This window comes from Dipodomys merriami, unplaced genomic scaffold (genome assembly GCF_024711535.1).
Source record: "Dipodomys merriami isolate MVZ:Mamm:240054 unplaced genomic scaffold, mDipMer1.0.p SCAF_4, whole genome shotgun sequence".
Taxonomy (NCBI): domain Eukaryota; kingdom Metazoa; phylum Chordata; class Mammalia; order Rodentia; family Heteromyidae; genus Dipodomys; species Dipodomys merriami.
Genome location: NW_027205603.1, coordinates 4,600,337 through 4,621,918, shown reverse-complemented (window position 1 = coordinate 4,621,918; position 21,582 = coordinate 4,600,337). Strand labels below are relative to the sequence as shown.

Here is a 21,582-nt window from a genome sequence, read left to right as displayed (position 1 = left end):
ACTGTCCCATGTAGTAGTGAATGTATGTGGTCTTCAAACTCTGGCAGCATAAGATACATAAATGTCAGTCCAACATGCTCTAGAACAAGTCCCAACATTTTCTCTCTATTATCGAGCTACAGTACGGTCCTTGGCAGCCCATGGATATGGGATCAGTCATCTGTGGGCAACTCAGCTTTGAACAGAAAAGTCTTCATAGCACTTAGCAAGAGGAACATTCTCAGTGATGCTCCATTAAATTTGGTCATTGTTTGAGCCTCATGGAGTATATTAACAAAACCTAAGATTGCTATGATGGGGCCATAAGTGAGGAAAACATCATTGTGTGGCATATGACTTTCTTGTTGACATCCACTAAGCACTCTTCCCTGTGTGTCTCACAAATGGAAGCTGTGATGAACCAAAATCAGCTGAAGACCATGATGGGAAGAGAGAGCAAGGGCACCTTCTGCTAATAGTCTGGTTACCATGCCTCCTTTCTGTTAAGAGGACAGCTTATTACATGCATACTTGAAAATCATTACAAAGCTTACACAATTTTTCTTTCTGTATTTCAGACAATCAGTATCCTTATAAATAACAATCCATAAAATTACTCTGTTCGTATTATGGGTTTTTTTTCCCCAAACATACAAATATACTGTGTTATTTGAGTTCCAAGGGTTTTACAATGTTTTTTACTTGGGAATCAAATTTTATATCTGAAAGGTTAATGGAGAAAACTAATTATGCTATCTGGTAACCAAATGTGTGATGAGACATTTGTCTCTGTAATTAACAGCAAGGAACTTTTATAGTTTCATAAAATTGAATGCTACATCGAATATTCTGGGAGCATTTGTTTGGATGAGGTGTCCAAAACAGAGATGTTTATGGATGATATAAAGTTGAACTGAAATGTATGCAGGTGTCTGTGTATCTCACAGCATTTCTCATTGTTGAATCGGAAGCCAGAAGATTAATAACTTTACTTTGTCATGATAAAATAAGTAATGTGTTCTTGGAACAGAGGTACGGTACATAAGTTACTCAGTAATTCCAAGAATTTATTCTGTTCCAGGAATAATATCCTTAACAATTTATTTTTACAGAAAAAGTTGATGCAACATAATAGACTGTGAAGTTGCTTGTATGGTTAATGGAATTATATCTCAACTGTGACTTTACACCTACATATAAAAGGTGAAGAAACACACACACACAAATGCACGGTTGAGGTACAATATAAAAGTGAAAAGTCAGGGGAGGCAGAAGTTAAGGTTCTTCTGTTGACATTAACTCATTCTCCTGGCACCTATATACATCTTCACCATTACTAGCAAGGCTCTAATGAGGACTTTAATATGCATTTGTGAACCATGGCTAGGGGAGCTGCTGTACCATTGTGAACTGGAGCATTTCTCCACAAGTCCAGCGTTTCTCCTCTGAACTCTCCTCTGGAAGGAGAGCCTGGTTGCTGAAGCATGGTGGGGATGTGTGGCTCCCTTCTGGCCTGGTTAGGTTTACTTTGGTCATGTGAGGCTAGGAGCTTTGCTCATTTGTCGAGGAAGGAAACCATTATCCATCTACCATCTTTGATGAACTAGGAAGAAGATGAGGACAAATATCCTTGAGAAAAACCCCAATTGAGTAGAGGCACGAAGTGCCTGTGGCTTGCTCCCCACCTGCACATTCCACAGAAAGAAGTTCTTCCAAAAATACCACAGATTTCAGTTTTCTTTTATATCACTATTATTTTTTTCAGCTTTCCTCATCTGAACCTTCCTGTTATATTTATTAATTAACCTAATTGTTTTAAATTCATTTTATAGATATCCACTGACTCTTAATACCAAGCTAGGAGATTTGAAAACTCACTAGGTTGAGAAAAGGATTATGGGGGAACAAAAGACAAGGTGGGGGGGCTCACAAGATTAAGGCAAACCACCCTTGGGAAGATGGCATTTAGGCTGGGATATGAGGATGAAGGAGGGCCTGGAGCAGAGCATGCAGACAGGACGGCATGTGTGGAGATGAGGTTATGGGGAGCTTCTGAACAGCTGGAAGACCTTTATTATGTTGAAAGCAGAGGACCCTCTGGCTGTGTATGACAGTAATTAGATTCTGATTGAGTTGTTCTGAAAGGATGCCTGGACACTGGTTGGTTGTTTTTGTGTGGTGTGTGTGGTGTGTGGTTGGTGTGTGGTTGGTGTGTGTGTGTGTGTGTGTGTGTGTGTGTGTGTGTGTGTGTGTGTGTGTGTGTGTGTGTGTGTGTGTGTGTGTGTGTGTGTTTAAGTTCCCCGGGGGATTATAATGTGCAGCCAGACCAGAATGTCACTGCCATTGAATAAGAGGAAAACATGTCAAGAACGAAGGTTGGAGATGTGGGCCAGAGGCCAGGTGTGCAGGCCCGTGAGGCATGTTGAGGAGTGTGGGCTTTACCCTAAGATTATTGGTATTCCACAGAGGTACATGCCGTAATTCCATTTGCATTTTTGAAAGCTCACCCTAGCTTCAGTGTGGAATAGATCGGAGGGGAGTGATGCTGAGGCTTTTGGCAGTAACCCCATCAAGTGTTAGTGTAAGCTGAGCAGTCTAAAGTAATTTAGAAGTTATCAGAAATAGGACTTACTGATTCATTTGTTACCCTGGTTTTATTTGTTCAATGGTAGACACTGTAAATAGATTCTCAGCAGGCACAGCTGGGAGGGCTGGAAGCATGTCTCAGGTGGTAGAGTGCCTGCCTAGCACGTGTGAGAACCTGGGTTCAAAACCCTGAACTTCCAAAAAAAAATATTTAAGTACCACTGATGACAGTGAAAAGTCTGACTTGTAAGCAGCAGGCTTGCTTCTGTGAGGACCCAGCCCCCGCCCCCTCCACTGTGTTGTGCCTTCCTGGCTTCTGATTCCTTCCTTCCTTCCTTCCTTCCTTCCTTCCTTCCTTCCTTCCTTCCTTCCTTCCTTCCTTCCTTCCTTCCCCCCTCCCTCTCTTCCTCTCTTTCTCCCTCAATCCCTCTCTCTCTCCCTTCCTTTCTTCTTCCCTTCCTTTCTTCCTTCTTTCCTCCCTCCCTCCCTCCCTCCCTCCCTCTCTCTCTCTTTCTTTTTTGTTTCTTTCTTTCTTTCATGTTTTTCTTTCTTTCTGTTTCTCTCTTGCTCTCTTTCTCTCTCTTTTTTTGTCAGTCGTGGTGCTTGAACTGGGCCTGGGTGGGTCCTTCCTTCCTTCCTTCCTTCCTTCCTTCCTTCCTTCCTTCCTTCCTTCCTTCCTTCCTTCCTTCCTTCCTTCCTTCCTTCCTTCCTTTGTTACACAGATCCTTGTACTTAGCACTAGTAGTATTGGATGAATGAATCTGATATTATCTAAACTGGTTTGAGAAGAACTTTAAGTGTCTTGTAGATGCATATATACATTGGACATTGGGCTGCTTATTTTTCACCTAGACTTTTCAGTTTATCAAAGCCCGTGAACACATGACCACACATTTGCTGTCTAGATTACTTTTAATCATGGCATTCCATTCAGCCAGTTAAATTATTCCCTAGCCACTTTTGCCTCTGTCCTGTCAGTGGCATTCAGACTATGCTGTATGGAGCCTTTGGAGTTGTTGAATGTACTCCCAAGCCCTGTTTTAGGAATCTAGGTTCCAGCATACCTCCTTGAGCAATGAGTGCCCTTCTTTATTTATTTGAGTTCCACTTAAGATTGCATTTGAAAAAGGGATTCATGTGGCAGACCAATATTTGGTTCCATAGACTGTCGCTCTTCAGACCAGTTTTTGTTAGGTTAGAATCCCTGTCTTGCGTGTTCCTTGTAAACATGCCTTTGGTCCCTGAGGTCTACAAGTGCATCTGCATGTTAATGTGGGTCTGGAATGAGGTGCCCACCTCAGATCCACTCATTGGTTGGCTGAGTACTTGGTTGAGGACTGTGGGAAAGAGAGCCGCACCCTAGGCGTGAAGGAAGGGCCAGTCTCCTCTCCCCTGCCCTTTCTTCGTTGCTAGCATTTGACAGTCTGTAGCTCAGTCTTTCCTACAACATGGCTCCATGCCCACAGCTACCATTTTTGAGAGGAAAAAAAATTACAGACCTATAGTAAAATCCTGGCCATTTCATTATTTCCTATGGAGAGAGTAAACTTTTTTCTATTTGTTTTAATAAGCCATTACCTGCAAAACGCAAGAAGTTTTCAACATGCAGTTCAAAAACATACTCATAGTATGCTTTTTTTCTTCTTCTTATCAGTCTCTAGTTCCAGAACCTTCATCATCCCATTAGAAAAGCATTGTCACCTGCTGTGTTACCTGGCTGGGCCTCTGATGCCGCCATAGTGAACTGGAAGGACCTGTTCCTCAGGGCCCTCAGCCTGGAAGCTGCACTTCCAACCTGAGTGTTCCTTGTTGATAAAGAACAATGTCCTACTTACAATGCGCTGTAGCATATATGAAGATAATCAAGTCATTCAGTAGTCATATTCTTAGTAAAACAACCCTTTTAACTCTTTCTTGGTTCTTTTCAGTTTTTGTTGGCTTTTTCATAATTCTTGTCATGGCCTCTTTAAAATAGGACAAAACTGATCATGATAGCATAATTAAAATCTGACCAGTGGTGAGGGTAGTGAAAAGCTTGTACCCTGCTTCTTGTGATTGTGCTGCTATGGCAAGATCCCACAGCTTAGCACCTGTGGGTGATGATTTCATAGGGCTCAGGGTGAGTGAGTGATTCCCTGTAGATTCAGAGTTCAAGAGGGAAAGGTTTGAGTCACCTTCTGGCTTGGAAACAAAAGTTGCATCCCTTTTAATATTTAAATACTTATTTGAGCTATCTGCATACAGATTAATGGAGATCTAGTACATCCCTGCAAGGTATCCCTCAAAGCCCTGGGATTGCTGGTGACCCTCAAAGGCTTGCTCAAACAAGAATCAATTCTGAGTGACCAGCCACTTAAGGAAATAGTACTAGACTACTACCTTGTGTCAGTACTAATTCTTGTGCCTGCCCCATTGCTGCATTTCCAAGTGCTGGCGTGTTACCTAAGTTTTCTCTATCAAGGTGAAGCTCGTGAGTCTGAGGTAGAGCTCCAATTATGTGCTAAAGGCTCCAATTTCAGTCTTTAACCCCACAAAAACACAAACAAGATTCATTTTCTCCCCCACTTCTCTGCAACCTTCTTACCTATTACCTGTTCAGGTACCTGAGCTGGAAACCTTGGACTTAGTTGTTACCTTCACCTCATCTTTCACTAAGCTAATCACCAAGCCTATCTCAGTAAACTCCATTGTCATAATCTTCTACCCCAAGTCCTGCTCAAAACTGTTACTACCATGTAGTGGTGAATAAAAATAGCAAGAATAATTTTTCTAAAGGATACATGATTATTTCTTATTCGTGTATTAAAGGAGATCATGAATTTATGTTAGCTAGCCTAATAACCCATTTTTCTCCAGTGTAAAATTCTTCCTTAAAATCTGGCTCTTACCTGGACAAGGGCCTCACTGTAACTTTTCAACTTCTGCCACCTGCCATATCTCCCATGAATCTTAAACTCCTGCACAGAGAGTGGTCACTCAGGAAGAAGAAGAGGGGGTGGCTACTCCGCTTGCTTCTCCCTAAGACTGGAAGAATGATGTTTGGGAGCCAAAAGAAGACACAGTTCTTTCCCATTGAGGAGGAGAATAGGAAGAATGGAAATGGGAAAATAAATAAACTTTGATGTTAGGGAAGTGTTGAGTTTTAGTTCTAGTAAGAAAGTAGCAGGTATCATCTATGAATGGTTACATAGCTTACTACCTAGAGTTCCACTACTCACAGTTAAAAGAGATGGAGGTTGGTAGACTGGGGACAATCAGGACCATTTTTCAGAGCAGCAAATCAGTTACAGATGTTGAGAGATTTGGAGAAGGGGTGGGGGAATACCTTTTAGTTCATGAAGGATAATTTTTGCAACTCAAAGACCTGGGAGATGTTCAGCAAATGAATAATTTATTTCTGTTAACTTTTCACTCTTTCCTATTAATATATTGTTCATTTACTACCTTAATGTTGCATTTAGTTCTACTGGACTTCATACTGTTCACAATGTGTCATTTGTTATAAATTTCTTAAGAAAACTTGTAGTTTGCTTACTATATCTCAACACCAGGTCATTTGTGCGGCAAAGACATGGTGTCTATTCTTCTTGTGTTTTGGTGGCATCATGTCATCTACACATACGTACAACAGTGCTGTGTATGTTATTGCTATTATCTTTCCTTTGTTGCTCCAGGTTATGAATAATCTTGGTCTGCTGTGCGTATGTGGAGACTTCTGTGTTCTCATAATCACATCACAAATGACTCTGGATCATAAAAATTGCCTATGTAAAGAAAAGTGATGTAGTAGTGCTGAGGAGAATTCAGCCTACCATGTTTTCTAGACCTTGCTCATGGAAGGAATTCCAGTCTCCTTGAAGGAATTCAGTTAAAAATCTTTTACCCAGAAGGGAGCCACATGGCACAGCTCTCCTAGAGTAAGGTTTCTTCGGAGTTGAGTGTAAGTGAAGACAGCAGATTAGTTTGGAAATGAATCAGGTTTCCTTGCAGAATCTTGTTTCTGTAGAATCTTTTGCTTCTAAGAATTTCTTTTTCCAGATATCTATACATCAAAAAGACACACACACACACACACACACACACACACACACACACACACACACACACACACACACACACACACACACACACACACACACACACACACAGCACTTGGGTTCCACTGTGATAAAAAAAACAAAACAAGTGCCTTTTTCTGAAGACACAGGTGAGTTATTAGGTGCTCACATAATATCTTGGGAACTATGAAAAACTTGGTTTATGCATAGCCTGGATCTGGTTCTAACCTTAGTTCGTGCATTTCGCTGAAGCCTGGGAATACTGAATTGTCTAATCCTCAGAAGCAGGTCAGTGCAGTTGAGACCAAGGCCAGGCCTCAGGAATACCAGAGCCTTCCCATGTACTAACCAATATCTGTGATCTGAACTGAGTTTCTGTACTTTGACTCAAGATTTTAGCCTCTAGGTCCTCTTTCTGACCTCTGCCCCATCTTCCCCAAATGTACAAGGAAAGTGTTTTCTTCTCTCTGTGGAAGGCCATCACTCCCTGTCTATATAATTGACCTCCTCCACCCAGGGACACCTTCAGGGCTGGTGGCCCCAGCGCCTTCCTGCTTCTTTGGATATAGGAAGCCCCCAGGATCATTCTTGAATGTCCAGCTGTCCTTAGCTCAGTTTTCTCCTCTGGGCCCCCTCCTCCAACCAGCCCTTCTTCACAAACACCCCACTTTCTTCTCAGAAGAGGCAGGTGCCCTTACTGCAGTTTTCTCTCCTTTAAAATGACCACAGCCAGACAGACCTTGAGTCCTTCTGGTGATGTTAGTCAGACTCGCTCTGCCTCATCTTCCTTCATAGCTGCTTCATCCTGCTCCCTGTTCCAAGTCCTGATTTTCATCTGTTGTTGTGGTCTTATTTTGCCTTTACATATTTTAGGGAATCTTGCCTCCAGAATCTTCCTTTTACACCTACCACTTTCTTTTCCTCATATCTACTCAAAGTTCAAAGCATGAAGTGAGAAGTATGCAACCAGACAGTAGTGGCTCACACCTGTCATCCTAGCTGCTCAGGAAGCTGAGATCTGAGGATTATGTTTCAAATCCAGCCCAAGTGGGAAAGTTCTTGAAACTCTTATCTCCAATGAACTGCCAGCCAGCGCCAGGAGCAGTGGATCAAGTAGTAGAGCTTTAGCCTTGAGCACAAAGGCTCAGGAACCATGCCCAAGACCTGAGTTCAAACCCCCAAAAAGAAATAAATAGAAGAAAGTATGGTAAAACTCAAGTTACATTTTCTACCCTGTAATTCTCATGGCTATATGTACTAGAACTCTGAAACTAAAGTCGTAATGAATCAGATGGCCCTTAGAAGATTCCAGAATCCTCATGACTTTTTCCCTTTTCCTAATGGTAGCCCTTTGTCATACAAGTCTATGCTGAGAGCAGCTTGTAACCTGGGACAAGAGAAGTATGTTTCTCTGTGATAAGTAGAATTTGTGTGGAAAGAGAAGGCTCCACTGACTCCCGCCGATCCTTGGTGGCCTGGCTGAGCATAACCCCCTCCAGAGAGTCCAGAGTGAGGGCAGAGAGGATCGCTAGCGTATGCCAGTGAAGACCAGCCTGACAAGCCTGATCAAGAAGGTCAATAGTGGAAAGATGCTTCCTCTTGCCTGCATTGTGCTATTAAGCAGCCAGGAAAGAGTATGTTTGGATACTGACACTGACACTTAATACATTTGCCCATAGGCTTCCTTCAGAATTCCTCTGGGAACTCTTCCAGACACACCCTCCTCCACAGATATTATGAAGATGGTATAAATTTTGCTGACTCTGTCTTACTTAAATTGTGCTTGGTCATTCTCATAGAGTCTGGAATATGATTTACTGTTTCTGTGTTACAATTTTTTCTGGTGTTTGAAGTGGAAATAATTTTATTACAGATTTAAATAATTTCTCCTCTCAAGCACATGCTAACATAATATTGTGAATTTGAAAATTGATTTTTCTGTATTCACATGCTTAATGTTAAAGACAGAATTATTATTATTATTTTGCCAGTCTTAAGGCTTGAGCTCTGGGCCTGGCCACTGTCCCTGAGCTAACACTCTACCACTTGAGCCACAGTGCCACTTCCAGCTTTTTCTGAATAGTTTATTGTAGATACAGATTTCACAGACTTTCCTGCCCCAGCTGGTTTCGAACCACAGTCCTCAGATCTCAGCCTTCTGAGTAGCTAAGATTATAGGCATGAGCCACCAGTGCCCAGCTTTTATTACCATTTTTAAAAATGGAAGAGTCTTGGTTGTTCCTAGTGATAGAGCATATGCTTAGCATGAATGTGTTTCTGAATTTGATCCCAAGCACCTGAAAAAAAAATCTACATTTTCCTTGTAATGTAGTACCTACTTTTTGTGCATTTACTAGTTTTTCAGACAAATCTAGTTTATTTGGTACAATGAAACAACCTTAGCTTAGGTGCTAATGGTTCATTCCTGTAATCTTAGTTACTTAGGAGGCTGAGATCTGAAAGATTGCAGTTTGAAGCCAGCCTGGGCAGAAAAGTCCAGGAGAAACAATCTCCAATTAACCAGCAAAAACCAGTCTGGAGGTATGGCTCCTCAAGTAGTAGAACACTACCCGTGAGCAAGCAGGTCTAGCAAGTATAAGGCCCTGAGTTCAAGCCCTGATAACTGTATGTGTGGGTGCATGCACACACACACACACACACACACACACACACACACACGCACACACACACGCGCGCACACACACACACAGTCACACCCCACAAGGACCCTCTTTGTTACATATTCATTTGAAAGAGGTATTTTTCTTTTGTCCTTTTCTTTTTTCTCATAGCTTAAATTTCAGGTATTTAGTAGAGTTGACTACATGGAGGTATATACCTATCTTTTCTTGAAACTTTCCATACCCGGATTAGAGAAAAAATATTATTCTTTGGATCTACACAACAATACTATTTGTACAGTTAAGATGACACAAGGCTGAGGGTGTAGCTCAGAGAGAGAGTACGTTCCTACCTTTCAAAAGGCCCTGGGGGCCAGGCACTGGTGGCTCAAGCCTGAAATTCTAGCTACTCAGGAGGCTGAGATCTGAGGATTGCAGTTCGAAGCCAGCCCAGGCAGGAAACTCTGTGAGACTCTTATCTCCAATTAACCACCAGAAAACTGGAAGTGGTGCTGTGGCTCAAGTGGTAGAGTGCTCACCTTGAGCTGAAGAGCTGAGGGACAGCGCCCAGGCCCAGAGTTCAAGCCTTACAACAACAACAACAACAACAAAGGCCCTAGGCTCAGTCTCCAGTACAACAGAGAAAAAAAAAAAAAAAAAGGAAAAGAACAGTATGTTTGAAGCAGTTCCTAACTGATAACAGCATCCTATATCATCATTTTTATTTTCGTTATTACTGGTGGTGGTGGTGGTGACAGTAGTAGAAAATATATATGTATAATGTAATTGTCCTTTTTTTATTGTAAGGATTAAACTTGGGGCTTTATGCTTGCTAGGCAAGAGCTCTACCACTTGGGCCACAACCCCAACCAAGCTTTCAGCTTGGTTTTTCAGGCTAGCCTGGGACCAAAATTTTCTTCCTCTGAGATTACAGGTATGCCACGGTGCCTAGCCTATAATCATCTTTAAACAGGCCAGGATAGAAATGACTTCATTTTTAAAATACTCCCTGAGGAAAAAGAATCTTAATAAATCAATGTTTAGGAAAAAATCCAGAAGCCACCCACTGGTGGCTCACACCTATAATCCTAGCTACTTAGGAGGCTAAGATCTGAGATCATGGGTTCAAAGCTAACTCCAGTCCCATAAGACTCTCATCTCCAATTAACCATCAAAAAGCTGGAAATGGAGCTTTGGCTCAAGTACTAAAGCACTATCCTTGAGCACAAAAGTTTAGGGACAGTGCCCAGATCCTGAGTTTAAGTCCCAGGACACAAACACTCTCTCTCTCTCTCTCTCTCTCTCTCTCTCTCTCTCTTTCTCTCTCTCTCTCTCTCTCTCTCTCCCTCCCTCTCTCTCTCTCTCTCTCTTGAACTGTATACTTTAAAATTGTTAAGAGGGGCCAGGTATGGTAGCTACTTGGGAAGCTAATACCAGTAGAATCATGATTCAAGGCCAGCCTGGGCAAAAAGCTCATAAGACCCCCATCTCACAGAAAAAGCTGGGTATATTGGTACATGCCTATCATCCCAGGTAAGAAGGTGTAAATAGGATCCAGACCTAAACACAAGACCCTCTTAAAAAAAAAAATAACAGGGAAGATGGCTCAGTGGTAGAGCGCTTGCCTTGCATGCCCGAGGCCCTGGGTTCGATTCCCCAGCACCACATAAGCAAAAAGAAAAAAAAGTGGGAAGTGGTGCTGTGGCTCAAGTGGTAGAGTGCTACCCTTGAGCTGAAGAGCTGAGGGACAGTGCCCAGGCCCAGAGTTCAGGCCCCACGGCGGGACCCAAAAATAAATAAATAAATAACAAAAACAAAAGAGATGGAGTCATGACACAAGTAGTAAAGTTCTTGTCTAGCAAGCACAGAGCCCGGTGTTCAAAACTGGGCTGGGAACATGGGTTAGTGGTAGAGTGTTTGCCTAGCATGCATGAAGCCCTGGGTTCAATTCCTCAGTACCACATAAACAGAAAAAGCTGGAAGTAGCCCTGTGCTCAAGTGGTAGAGTGCTAGCCTTGAGCAAAAGAAGCTCAGGGACAGTGCTCACACCCTGAGTTCAAGCCCCAGGACTGGCAAAAAATAAAAAATAAAAACAGTCCCACCACCCCCACCCAAAAAAATTTACCATGGTAAAATTAAGTGTGGGTGGGTAAAGTGGGGTATAGAAACAGTTGGTTACAGAGTTGGCAAGGTGGAGGTGGCAGCAGTGGGCTTGTGTTGCACAGATCCTGGGAGATGGATTTGGTTACAGGTGAGGGAGAGCTCCTCCTCACTGGTTCTCCTCCTACAGCCAGTTGTCTGGTGTGAATAGGGACCCCTGCAATATCGCTGGGCTGGTGAGATTTGAGTCAGGGCTCTAGAAGGGCAGAGCCCTCCTTGCCTGACACACTGACACTCAGTAGGTCTTTCTCCTGTTATTCGCTCTGAAAGTTATTGCCTGCACCCCCAGTGTGCCATCTTAGAGGACGTCTGCTCCTGAGGTGCCTCATGGCCCCTTCTCAGAAGCTCCATGTCCATGGATATTTGGGCCCCTTGCCACTGAAGCTAACAGACAAGCAAGCCAAGGTGTTAGTTACTTGCCTGGCCTTGAGCCAGGATAGCTGTGGCAGAACAGGAGACTCCAACCCTCTGTACCATCCTTTGTCTTCTACCTCATTTGGTCGTCCTATGACACCCGCACTCAGAAAACACTGCCAGATAGGAAAGAACTGAAAATTGGTCTCCAGTGGCACACGAAAGAAAGCTCTGTTATCCTAAGAGAACTTGGCCAGAAATGATTAAAATAAGATGCACCAGGATCATGAATGGTGTCTTCAGACCAAAGCCAGCTTTTCCCACCTTTAATTTTTACGAATTACTGATGTTTATAGAATCAGCAGTTTTTCCTATTTCCAAAGAAGGATTGTTTTTATTGGTTGTAGTTTTTTTTTCTTTTTTGGGGGAAGGAGTTACTGGGATGCCTTGTTCTGTTGTTAATTTACAGTGCTAACTTTGACCCTGTTTCCATTAGGAGATGAAAGCATGGAAATTAAAAAACAAATTACAGGGATGAGAAGATTATTGAATGACAGCACTGGAAGGATATATCAGCGTGTAGGCAAAGAAGGAGAAAAATTAAAAGAAGAGCCCCAGGATTTGGATTTAGTGTGGCCTCAACGTTTGAACTCCTCCACTGAGCCTCCACAAGGCCTCCACCCTCCTTCCCGTGGTGTGTGGAATGAGCTACCACCCCAAAGTGGGCAGTTCTCAGGACAGTATGGCACACGTTCTAGGACCTTCCAGAGTCAGCCCCATGTTGCTGTGAGCTCCAATGGTATGATTGTCATCAGGTGTTTAGAATGCATTTGTTGGTGGTTGTCCTGTACTTCATTTTGTTCCCAAATACTGTTCTTTGAGATCCATTTATTAAACCGCTTCCTTAATACCCACCTTCATTGAGTTTTTTTTTTTTTAAGACAGGGAAGACATAAAGTCCAGAAATGAAAATCGGGAAAGATGGCAGGTCTCAGCCCTTTAAGAAGTTAAAGCTGTTAACTGCCAATACAAATGTTATTGACATAAGAGACTCAATACGGGGACAGCAAAAAAGACCCTTCACCCCTACAAGAAGCTTCTGGGTGGGATGTGTATATCCACACAGCCTCCTGTTCAGTCCTCCTCTGCTTCATCATCTGAAGAATCCTCAGAGGAAGAGCTCATAACCTGCATCTCACAGAACTCCCTCTTTTAACCCTTAATTCTGTGTTGGGTCAAAGAATTCATGCTTTCTAACTCCTCCTCATCACTGAGAAGTATTCCTTTAAAGAAAAATATCTTTGAAGTCCTTAAGTCGTAAGGAGTGGGGAAAATAACATTTTTTTCAGCATTTAAAAATTTTATGGTCTTCTCAGCCATATTAATTTTCCAGCTGATACATTAGATGTTATTTATAAATTATGTACAGAGTGCCAGCCTATAGTTTTCACAAAGAACAATAGGAAAAAAAGATTTTTCAGCTACCTTGAAAAGTTAAGGATGTTCTTCCTTTTATTTTCATTTTAAATCAGTCAAGAAAAAGAACTGGTGATATGTTGTTGTTTAAACACAATTCAGTGTAACCAGTTCAGGAACAAGAAAAGCCATCCTGAGACACTAATGAGACAGCCAGGGGCTCAAGATGGACGGTGTCTTCTCTTCCTCTCAGTATTACTGAGGCCAATATCAAGTTCACGTGCTGGCATGCTTCCAGGTTACAGGGAGATGGCTCTTTAAAGGCTCCTCCATAAAAAAAAAAGTCTGTTCTCTTTAAAATTAGAAAATGATTTATAACGAGCTGAGGTGTTGGTTTTGTCCTCTAAAAACCATAAAGATAGTACTTAGAAATAACACTGAAGAATAGTGTATAAAGCTCCCTGATTCTGCTGACATGGAAAGACAGAAGTAAAAATGCCTTTATGCCTTTCAGTTGGTGTGAAGAGAGAACTTTTGGGTAACAGGTGTTCTCATTTCTAGGACACAGCAAAGATAATGGAGAAGTGTTCATGTTCATAAAAGTTACAAGCTGATTTCTCCATAGAAGTTTGAAAATAGAACTTTTGTGATTATTTCCCCCACACTGTCAATAAAAATGCATTATATTCAGTTGATCTTTGAATAACACAGGTTTAAACTGTACAGGTCTATCAAGGAAGACTTCTTTTGAGATTTGTGAAAATCTGAGCAAACTCATACAGCCTAGAAATCGTGAAAAAAGTTTTAAAGTTAGGTATGTCGTGAATGTACAAAATATATGTATGTAATAGCCTATCATTCACCATAAAATATGTTTTATTAAAAATTCAAATTGAGCCGGGCACTGGTGGCTCATGCCACCTACTAACTACGTAGGAGGCTGAGATCTGAGGGTAATGATTCAAAGGCAGCCTGTGCAGAAAAGTCTGTGAGACTCTTTTCTTCAGTAAACTACTCAGGGGGTGGGGGGAGAATGGAAATGGCTTTGTGGCTCAAGTGGTGGAGTGCTAGCCTTGAGCTAAAGAATCTCAGGGACAGCACCCAGGCCCTGAGTTCAAATCCCAGGACTGGCAAAAAAAATTTTTTTAATCAATTTGATCTTGGGGCTCACACCTATATAATTGTAGCTACTTTAGGGAGGATCACAGTTCCAGGTCAGTCAAGTAAAACAATTCCAGAAGACTCCCATCTCTATAAAGAGAAATTAGGTGGCCATATCTGTGATCCCAGTGATGATGCCTCAAGTAGGTGGATCACAGCTCAGGGAGGGCCGAAGACATGATTCAGGAGTAGAGCACCAGCATAGCAAATGTGAGGTGGAGTTCAAGCCCCTGTAACCACCAAAAATTAAAATTTAGCAAAACCAACCATGCACTTACAGATTGTAATCTATACCATTTACAGTTGAGAAAAATAAAAACAGATCAAAAATAGTATTAAATCATACTGCAAATTAAGGGAGAAATAGTGTAGAAATAATTTTTTCACCCTTTTTCTGTTGCCACTGCAAGGAGTCAAAAGTTAAACATGGCTTTTCAACTGCAGAGGGAGTCAGTGAAGGCATCCGGACCCTCATCGCTCAAGGATATAACTGTGACTATCTCCTTGTAATAATCTGCAGTTGTAAAGTGGTAACATCTTTGTTTACTAACATTTTCAAAGTAAACAATTGTGTAACTTAAAAAGTTACCTTGGCCAGCACTCTTCACTCATGGTTGAAATCCTAGCTACTCAGGAGGCTGAGATCTGAGGATCACTGTTTGAAACCAGCCCAAGCAGGAAAGTCCATGAGACTCTTTTCTCCAATTAACCACCAAAAATCAGGAAGTAGAGCTGTGTCTCAGGTGGTTGAGTGCTAGCCTTGAGCAAAAAACAACTCAGATAGCATTGAGGCCCTGATGTCAAACCCCAGGACCAACACAAAAACAAAAAAAAACCATTTAACAATTGTATCATTTTGCTGTGGTGAACTTCTCTCAGGTAATCATAAATAATGAGTATTATAGGATTTAAATTATATCCCATGTATATAATAAAATATATAGTTTGAACAAAATCTTAAAACATACCTCACCCACCTATCAGAAAACTTAAGTAGGAGCTGTCCCTTAAACCACTCATTTTATGGCAGCCAACATCACTGCTAGAGAGGACTGGGCTGTCAGAGTGCTTTTCCAAATGTGCTGTTTTATTCCAAGAGCTTACTTGATACAGAATAGGATAGTTTTATTAAGGGAAATATGTTAAATTTAAACAGGTAGGAAGGAGACGATTGTGAGGGAAAGAAAGAAGCAGCAATGGATAGAAGATGGAGGAGGAGAAAGCAACCCATCAACGCATTCTGATCTACCCAGTGAAGTCCTCTCTTAGCTGTTCCCGGCTTTTTTCCAGCAACATACAGGACTCTAGACATTTCCAGATGTTCACAGCTCTTCATTTTTTAAATAACATGCTAATATTAAAATTCTTTTTAATACTTAGACTCAACTCTCAATATAGATTCTGATAACATACATACACAGCTACCAATTGTTTTGTAAGGCTGTTTTGAGTGCTTTTAAAAAAAATTATTTTTGTGCAAACTAATATGGGTATTGTTATGCAGATGGGCTTGTCTTAAAATAGGTAGCCTGCTGTGGCCAGGCTGTCTGTGTGTGTGTGTGTGTGTGTGTGTGTGTGTGTGTGTGTGTGTGTGTGTGTGTGTGTGTGTGTGTGTGTGTGTGTGTGTGTGTGTGTGTGTGTGTGTGTGTGTGTGTGTGTGTGTGTGTGTGTGTGTGTGTGTGTGTGTGTGCGCGCGCGCACACACCTTAGTGCTGCAGAAGCCTGGGTAATTAGATGAAGTCAGACCCCAAAATTTAGGTTGTGAAAATTATCAGGTATGTTTTCATTAGGCACAGCTTCATAGTAATTGTATATGTTTCAAAATCCTGTCAACAAACCATCTTTTTTCCCCCTTTTATTATTTGTGTGTGTGTGTTGGGAGCATGTCATTATTTTCTCTCTCATGCTTAGGAGAACTTCCAGTGGTGAACTCGTCAGTTGAATCAAACTGCTGTACTTGTAACTGCCAGTCAACGTTACAAGCCATTCTTCAAGAACTCAAGACCATGAGGAAATTAATGCAAATCCAAGCAGGTACAAAGATCTGACATCTTCAGTTGGGGTGTACGTTGTGCTTTGGTTTTTCCCACCTTGCTGTCTTACTGTGCCTTTTCAAGTACCCATTTTCTCTGATTTTTCTACAATTCCCCCCACCTTTTCTTTTTTTTAAATCATACATTCCTCATTATCCCAATGCCTACTCACAGGTACACATTCTCAGTATACTCCATTGCATGATCTCTTTGGTACTTCACCAATGTCAGTTAAATTTTAGAATATCTGACTTGGAAGAGCCTTTTCGGAATGCCAGCATCACAGTTGAAGACATTCAGGAATGAGAGCAGATGCAGTGCCGAGCCTGAGGCTCAGCACTGGGGTGAAGTGAAGGGGGGATTGGCCACCCAGTTTCTCCTAACAGGATGACTTCATTCCCACCCCAGCATCAACACCCCCCCCTCCCATGCTGATACTGAGGCTTGAACTCACTGTCTCTTGGATTTTTTGCTCAAGGCTCGTGCTCTACCACTTTTTATCATGGCTCCACTTCTAGTTTTTTGCTCATTAATTGGAGGTAAGAGTCTCAAGGATTTGTCTCCCTGGGCTGGCTTCGAAAATCATGATCCTCAGATCTCGGCCATCTGAGGAGAGTAGCTAGGATTACAGGTGTGAGCCACCAGTGCCGGCTGCAGGGTAACTTCTGAGCCTTCAAGTTCTTGTTTGTAAATTATTTGTATCTAATTCACAGGGCTGTTTTTCAAGTCAGAATGAGATAGCAAATGTAAATTCATTTTGTAATACGATATAAGCATGAGCTCTCTCATTTGGGTTGTTTTAAATCATTGTTACTATTGATATGTTGTACAGAGGAGTCAGGTGATGAGTATCATTAATGTTGTTTTTAAAACCATGTAGCTTTTGACTTTCAGAAGTCTGAAAATCAGTGTTCATCTAGTTACTTGTTTTCTAGTCTCCATAATTAGAGGAAAACAGGATTTTCTTGGGTCATGGGTACAGGAGCCAATAGATAATTTTGTTAAAACTTCCCTCTAAGTAAAGGAAAACTGATGCTTAATAATGGTTACGATAAAGCAGAAAAATAGAAAAATGGTCCCTCGCGACTGGCCTTCCTACCCCCAGAAATTGTTCTGGGTGCCGCTTAGGAAGCTCTAGTAAAGTCTTAGTATTTAGTGATGTGATTTTGATAAAGAAGGCTTCATTATGACAGGAGTTGACTTTGCTGAAGATGCCTTGCGCTCATAAATTGGCGTGGTGAAATGAAACCCCTCTGTATAACTACTTGAAGATGGTAAAAAAATTTAATTTAAAAAAGAAAACTTAATTCTTTGGCATATCAGTAATCCAGAATCATATTCAAGTGAGTTAAAGGCTTTGTGGAATTATGCATCTTTTAAAATAAATACTAAATTGGATCGTATCCCAAGACAAAAATAAGCATTTTGCTCAGGTCAATAAGCATCATCTGACTCACCTTGTTTCACCACAATAATTTGTGTTCCTATTCACCTGACAAAGGTTACCATCTCCTAGAGAAGTACCTCAGGAAGAAAGGGTACTTGATTCTGTATGGATTCTTCCCTTCATGGGAGAATTTGTTAGCACTTAAGAAAATACGCATATGACACTGTAATGATTTATTTTGTTACCTAAGCTCCTTACTACTGAAATGGCAAACTACAAATTGCAGCCATGTAAATCCTTGACTGAAGCCTTTTTAGAATCTATTAAGTAAATGCCACTTTGTCACCATGTTTTCTCTTGTGAACCTTTTGCAGATTAAAGATGTAAATGATTCCAGAGCTGTGGATAGTATAAAGGATAAACTGAATACATTAATTTTCTCAAACTTAAAAAACTTGTGTTATGCAGGCAGATTTATTTAAGGTTTATTGCCTTTAAGACTCAGATTTAAATTATATTTTGGGGTTTCACCTTTAAGGAAAGACAAAGGAATAAGATCAAACAGTAAGATCTGGATGTACGATACAGGCTCAGTCTAGATTAGCAAAAGAAGCAAAACTCAAATAGTCCATGTGTGCTTTAAACCCAAACCATTTTTATTTATCATTTGAAGGAGTGAGATTTACAGGGCTGCAGGTAGGTGGTCTTGATGATTGCTTATGAGGTCCATTGGACTCTGGGAACTGGACATAGACTTTGTCTGAACTAGAATCCAACTCAGAGATGTCCTCAACTGTCTGAGCAGAGAACCACTGTGGAGAACTTTAGAACAGTCCTGACACTCCCATACCTGGACACTCCACTTAGTCTGGGGTGGGCTAAAACATTGACATGTTCTTCAAAACCCAGAGTAAGCAAAGAGACTAATTACTACTGCCTGAGTGATTAAACAACTTTACTTGTAAATTAGCTTCCAGTCTAGAAATGAAACTGTCAGGATCAAAGTATAAACAGTGTTTATTCTCATACTGATAGAAAATAGAAGTTAACCTGTGTTCATGCATTTAAAGGTCATTACTGTAACACTTGGCTTATGTTTATAGGTACTTTTCTGTTTTTTAAAAAAATAGACATTCAAGGAGGTATAGATCTATCCTGTGGTCATTTGTAGGGATCTGTATCCATGTATGAGCATCTAATACAAATTCATGGAGTATTTCCTTCTACACTGTATTAGAATAGCTCCAAATGCTTAGCCAACATTACTTCTTAAAGTGCATTGGTTAAAATCTAATCCCACCATCTTCAATTCTTTAAGGGTATGTTAGTTGTGAGTACTTAGTCCTGATACTGTTCTTGCATCTTTAGAATTCAAACTGCTTCTAGATTTTACCAGTTTTTCAACTTAGAGAACTGTATTGTTCCTACTTTTCAGCTAGAAAACTGAAGTCTTATACAAGTGGCCTGGTCTAATACTGGATGAGCTTGTGCCCTGGAGACAGCGGATTTGATAATAGTTGAAGAAGGAGTTGTTGATTTGATAATAGTTGAAGAAGGAGTTGCTGGATCAGATTCCATAACTCACAGGCTTCTCCCCCCACCCTCCGCCACTTCCCTGTATTAGAAGGAAACTTTCCAAGCTATTTCTGTTGATCATCTCACCCAAATATCACCATCATTCCATCTTTATCAATTTTGGCAGCTCTAGATTGTTAGCAACTGATCACTTCACCTCCAAATGACAGTGGGCATATTCCTGACATAGGAATTCCAGAAAGCATGGATGACTACCTGAGTTTAAGTTCTGGAGTTCTCGTGCATTCAATAATGCCATGCGCTTGAGGTTGCCATCTTCAAACATTTCCTCCTGGCTCTTAATCCCCGCCCTCTGTTGGAGGGGACATTGGAGCAGGACATTGTGATGGTTGGCTGGGCTTTTACTATGGGGGTTTCTTGGCTGTTAGAGCTTTAAAGTTCACTGAGCTGCATTTGATAAGCTTGGGGTCCTGAGTGAGATTTACTCTGGGGTACTTCATTCTTTTAAAAAAAAACATTTTTACTATGTATTATTTTAATTTTATTATCTTTTAAGTAGTTGTACAAAGAAGTTTCCATTTCAGTTATGAATAATACAGTGCATCTTGATCAGTGTCACTCTTTTGGTCATTCTCCCTCATCTCTCCCAACCCATCCCCTCCATTTTCCTAGTGCCATTTTCACATATGTACATTGAATATTATGACTGCCTTTGCTCACCCTTCCTTCTTCAGTTGTCTAAAGTTCAGCCTCTCTCCTTGACCTTAAAGCCCCCCTGCCCCCAACACATACCTCATGTACCAGCTTCCCAGTCTTCATTTTGTTAGACTGCAAGTTAACTGTTGAAAGGAGTTACACCATTGGAATTCTCCCCTGAATATACCATACCTTAGTTTATACGTCTGAATATATGTGCATATGTATATTTACATATATATTTAGTAAATTGGATCTGGCATCCACATATGAGAGAAAAGTTGTGTCTTTTGTCTCTCTGGGCATGATTTGACTTACCATAGATTATCCCAGGTCCATCCATTTCCCTGAAAGTACTATGATATCATTCTTCTTGAGGGAGGAGTAAAATTCAGTTGTGTATCTGTTGTCACAATTCTTGATCCATTTGTCTCTTGAAGGACATCTGGGCTGTTTCCATAACTTGGCTGTGGTAAATAGTACAGCAATGAACATGGCTTGTGCAAGTGGCTTTACCATATCCCAACTTACCATATGGGCAAGCATGGTATGGCTGGGTTCTTAGGGGAGTTCTGTGTTTAGTTTATTTTTGAGGAATCTTCAAACTGCCTTCCATAATGGTCGGGTGCTTAATTCTTGACAAAACTTCACTACCGTATCAGTTCACAAATCACAGAAATGGACCGGGGTATGTTTTCCTCAGACACAAGTGCCTGTACCATATTTGTGTTTATTGTCCACAGTTGGAACTCAAAACAGACAACAACCCCCAATTTCCCTTATATGCTCCCAGCGAACTGCAGTCTCACGCAAGAGAACTAAAAAGAGAAAATTGCCCCCAAAGAGCATGGAAGCTGTTACTGAGAAACAGAAGGCCAGTGTGTTAGAAATTGAGACGAAGCCAGCAGCAGGGGCCTCAGAGCCTCAGCCAGGACTCCCAGCCCCCCAGCACACCTCCGCTGAAGAGAGCCACGTTCTGGGATTTGGCATTGTTCTCGAATCGCCTTCCTCAGATGTAAGTTGATGTTTTTTCTGGCTGCTGACTCTAACCAGTAGAACTTCCAGGAATTTTACCCTATTATTTCCGCCCCTGACAACTTAAGAGACTTGATGTGGGAAAAAGGAAAGACTAGCAATCCTTGCCTTGCCAGGAACTTTCATTTTGGAAAACTTCATGCCTTATTTATTCAAATATATTTCCATCCGTTATCTCTGGAAGTAGATGGGTGATGGCGTAAATAATTTGCTCACTAATTTCTTTAACATGTTTAATTTCAGAGTGGTGGTTTTCAATTTCCTCAATATAGAAAACTAAAAGAATATAATTAAATCCTTTGTGGATGGGCAAAAGTGAGCAGAAGCATACAGATAAGGTCATACCTTTCTGGAAACATAAACTAATAATAATAATAAAAAAGAGGGAGCAGTAGTGCTAATTCTGTTTTATAGATGCAAGCTACACTGCTAATTAGGTGGCAGTGCCGTGCCGTTGACTCCATGTAATGATAGGTTAATGCTCTGCAAAGGTTTGCTATTTTAATATCATAGCTAGAATGTTGTTGCAGTCTGGGATGTTAGATTCCATCTGAGATATT

At 41.2% G+C, this 21,582-nt stretch overlaps 1 protein-coding gene across 5 annotated transcripts in view; it reads left to right on the top strand.

The window, feature by feature from the left end:
- Positions 1-21,582, top strand: part of Bend7 (BEN domain containing 7) — a 79,512-nt gene that overhangs the window by 11,790 nt on the left and 46,140 nt on the right. For all 5 annotated transcript variants that reach the window (XM_069990385.1, XM_069990382.1, XM_069990380.1 and 2 more), the window contains 3 exons: positions 12,255-12,557; positions 16,247-16,369; positions 20,731-21,002. In XM_069990385.1, the coding sequence (XP_069846486.1) occupies positions 12,255-12,557; positions 16,247-16,369; positions 20,731-21,002 (698 nt within the window). The remainder of the gene's footprint in view (positions 1-12,254; positions 12,558-16,246; positions 16,370-20,730; positions 21,003-21,582) is intronic.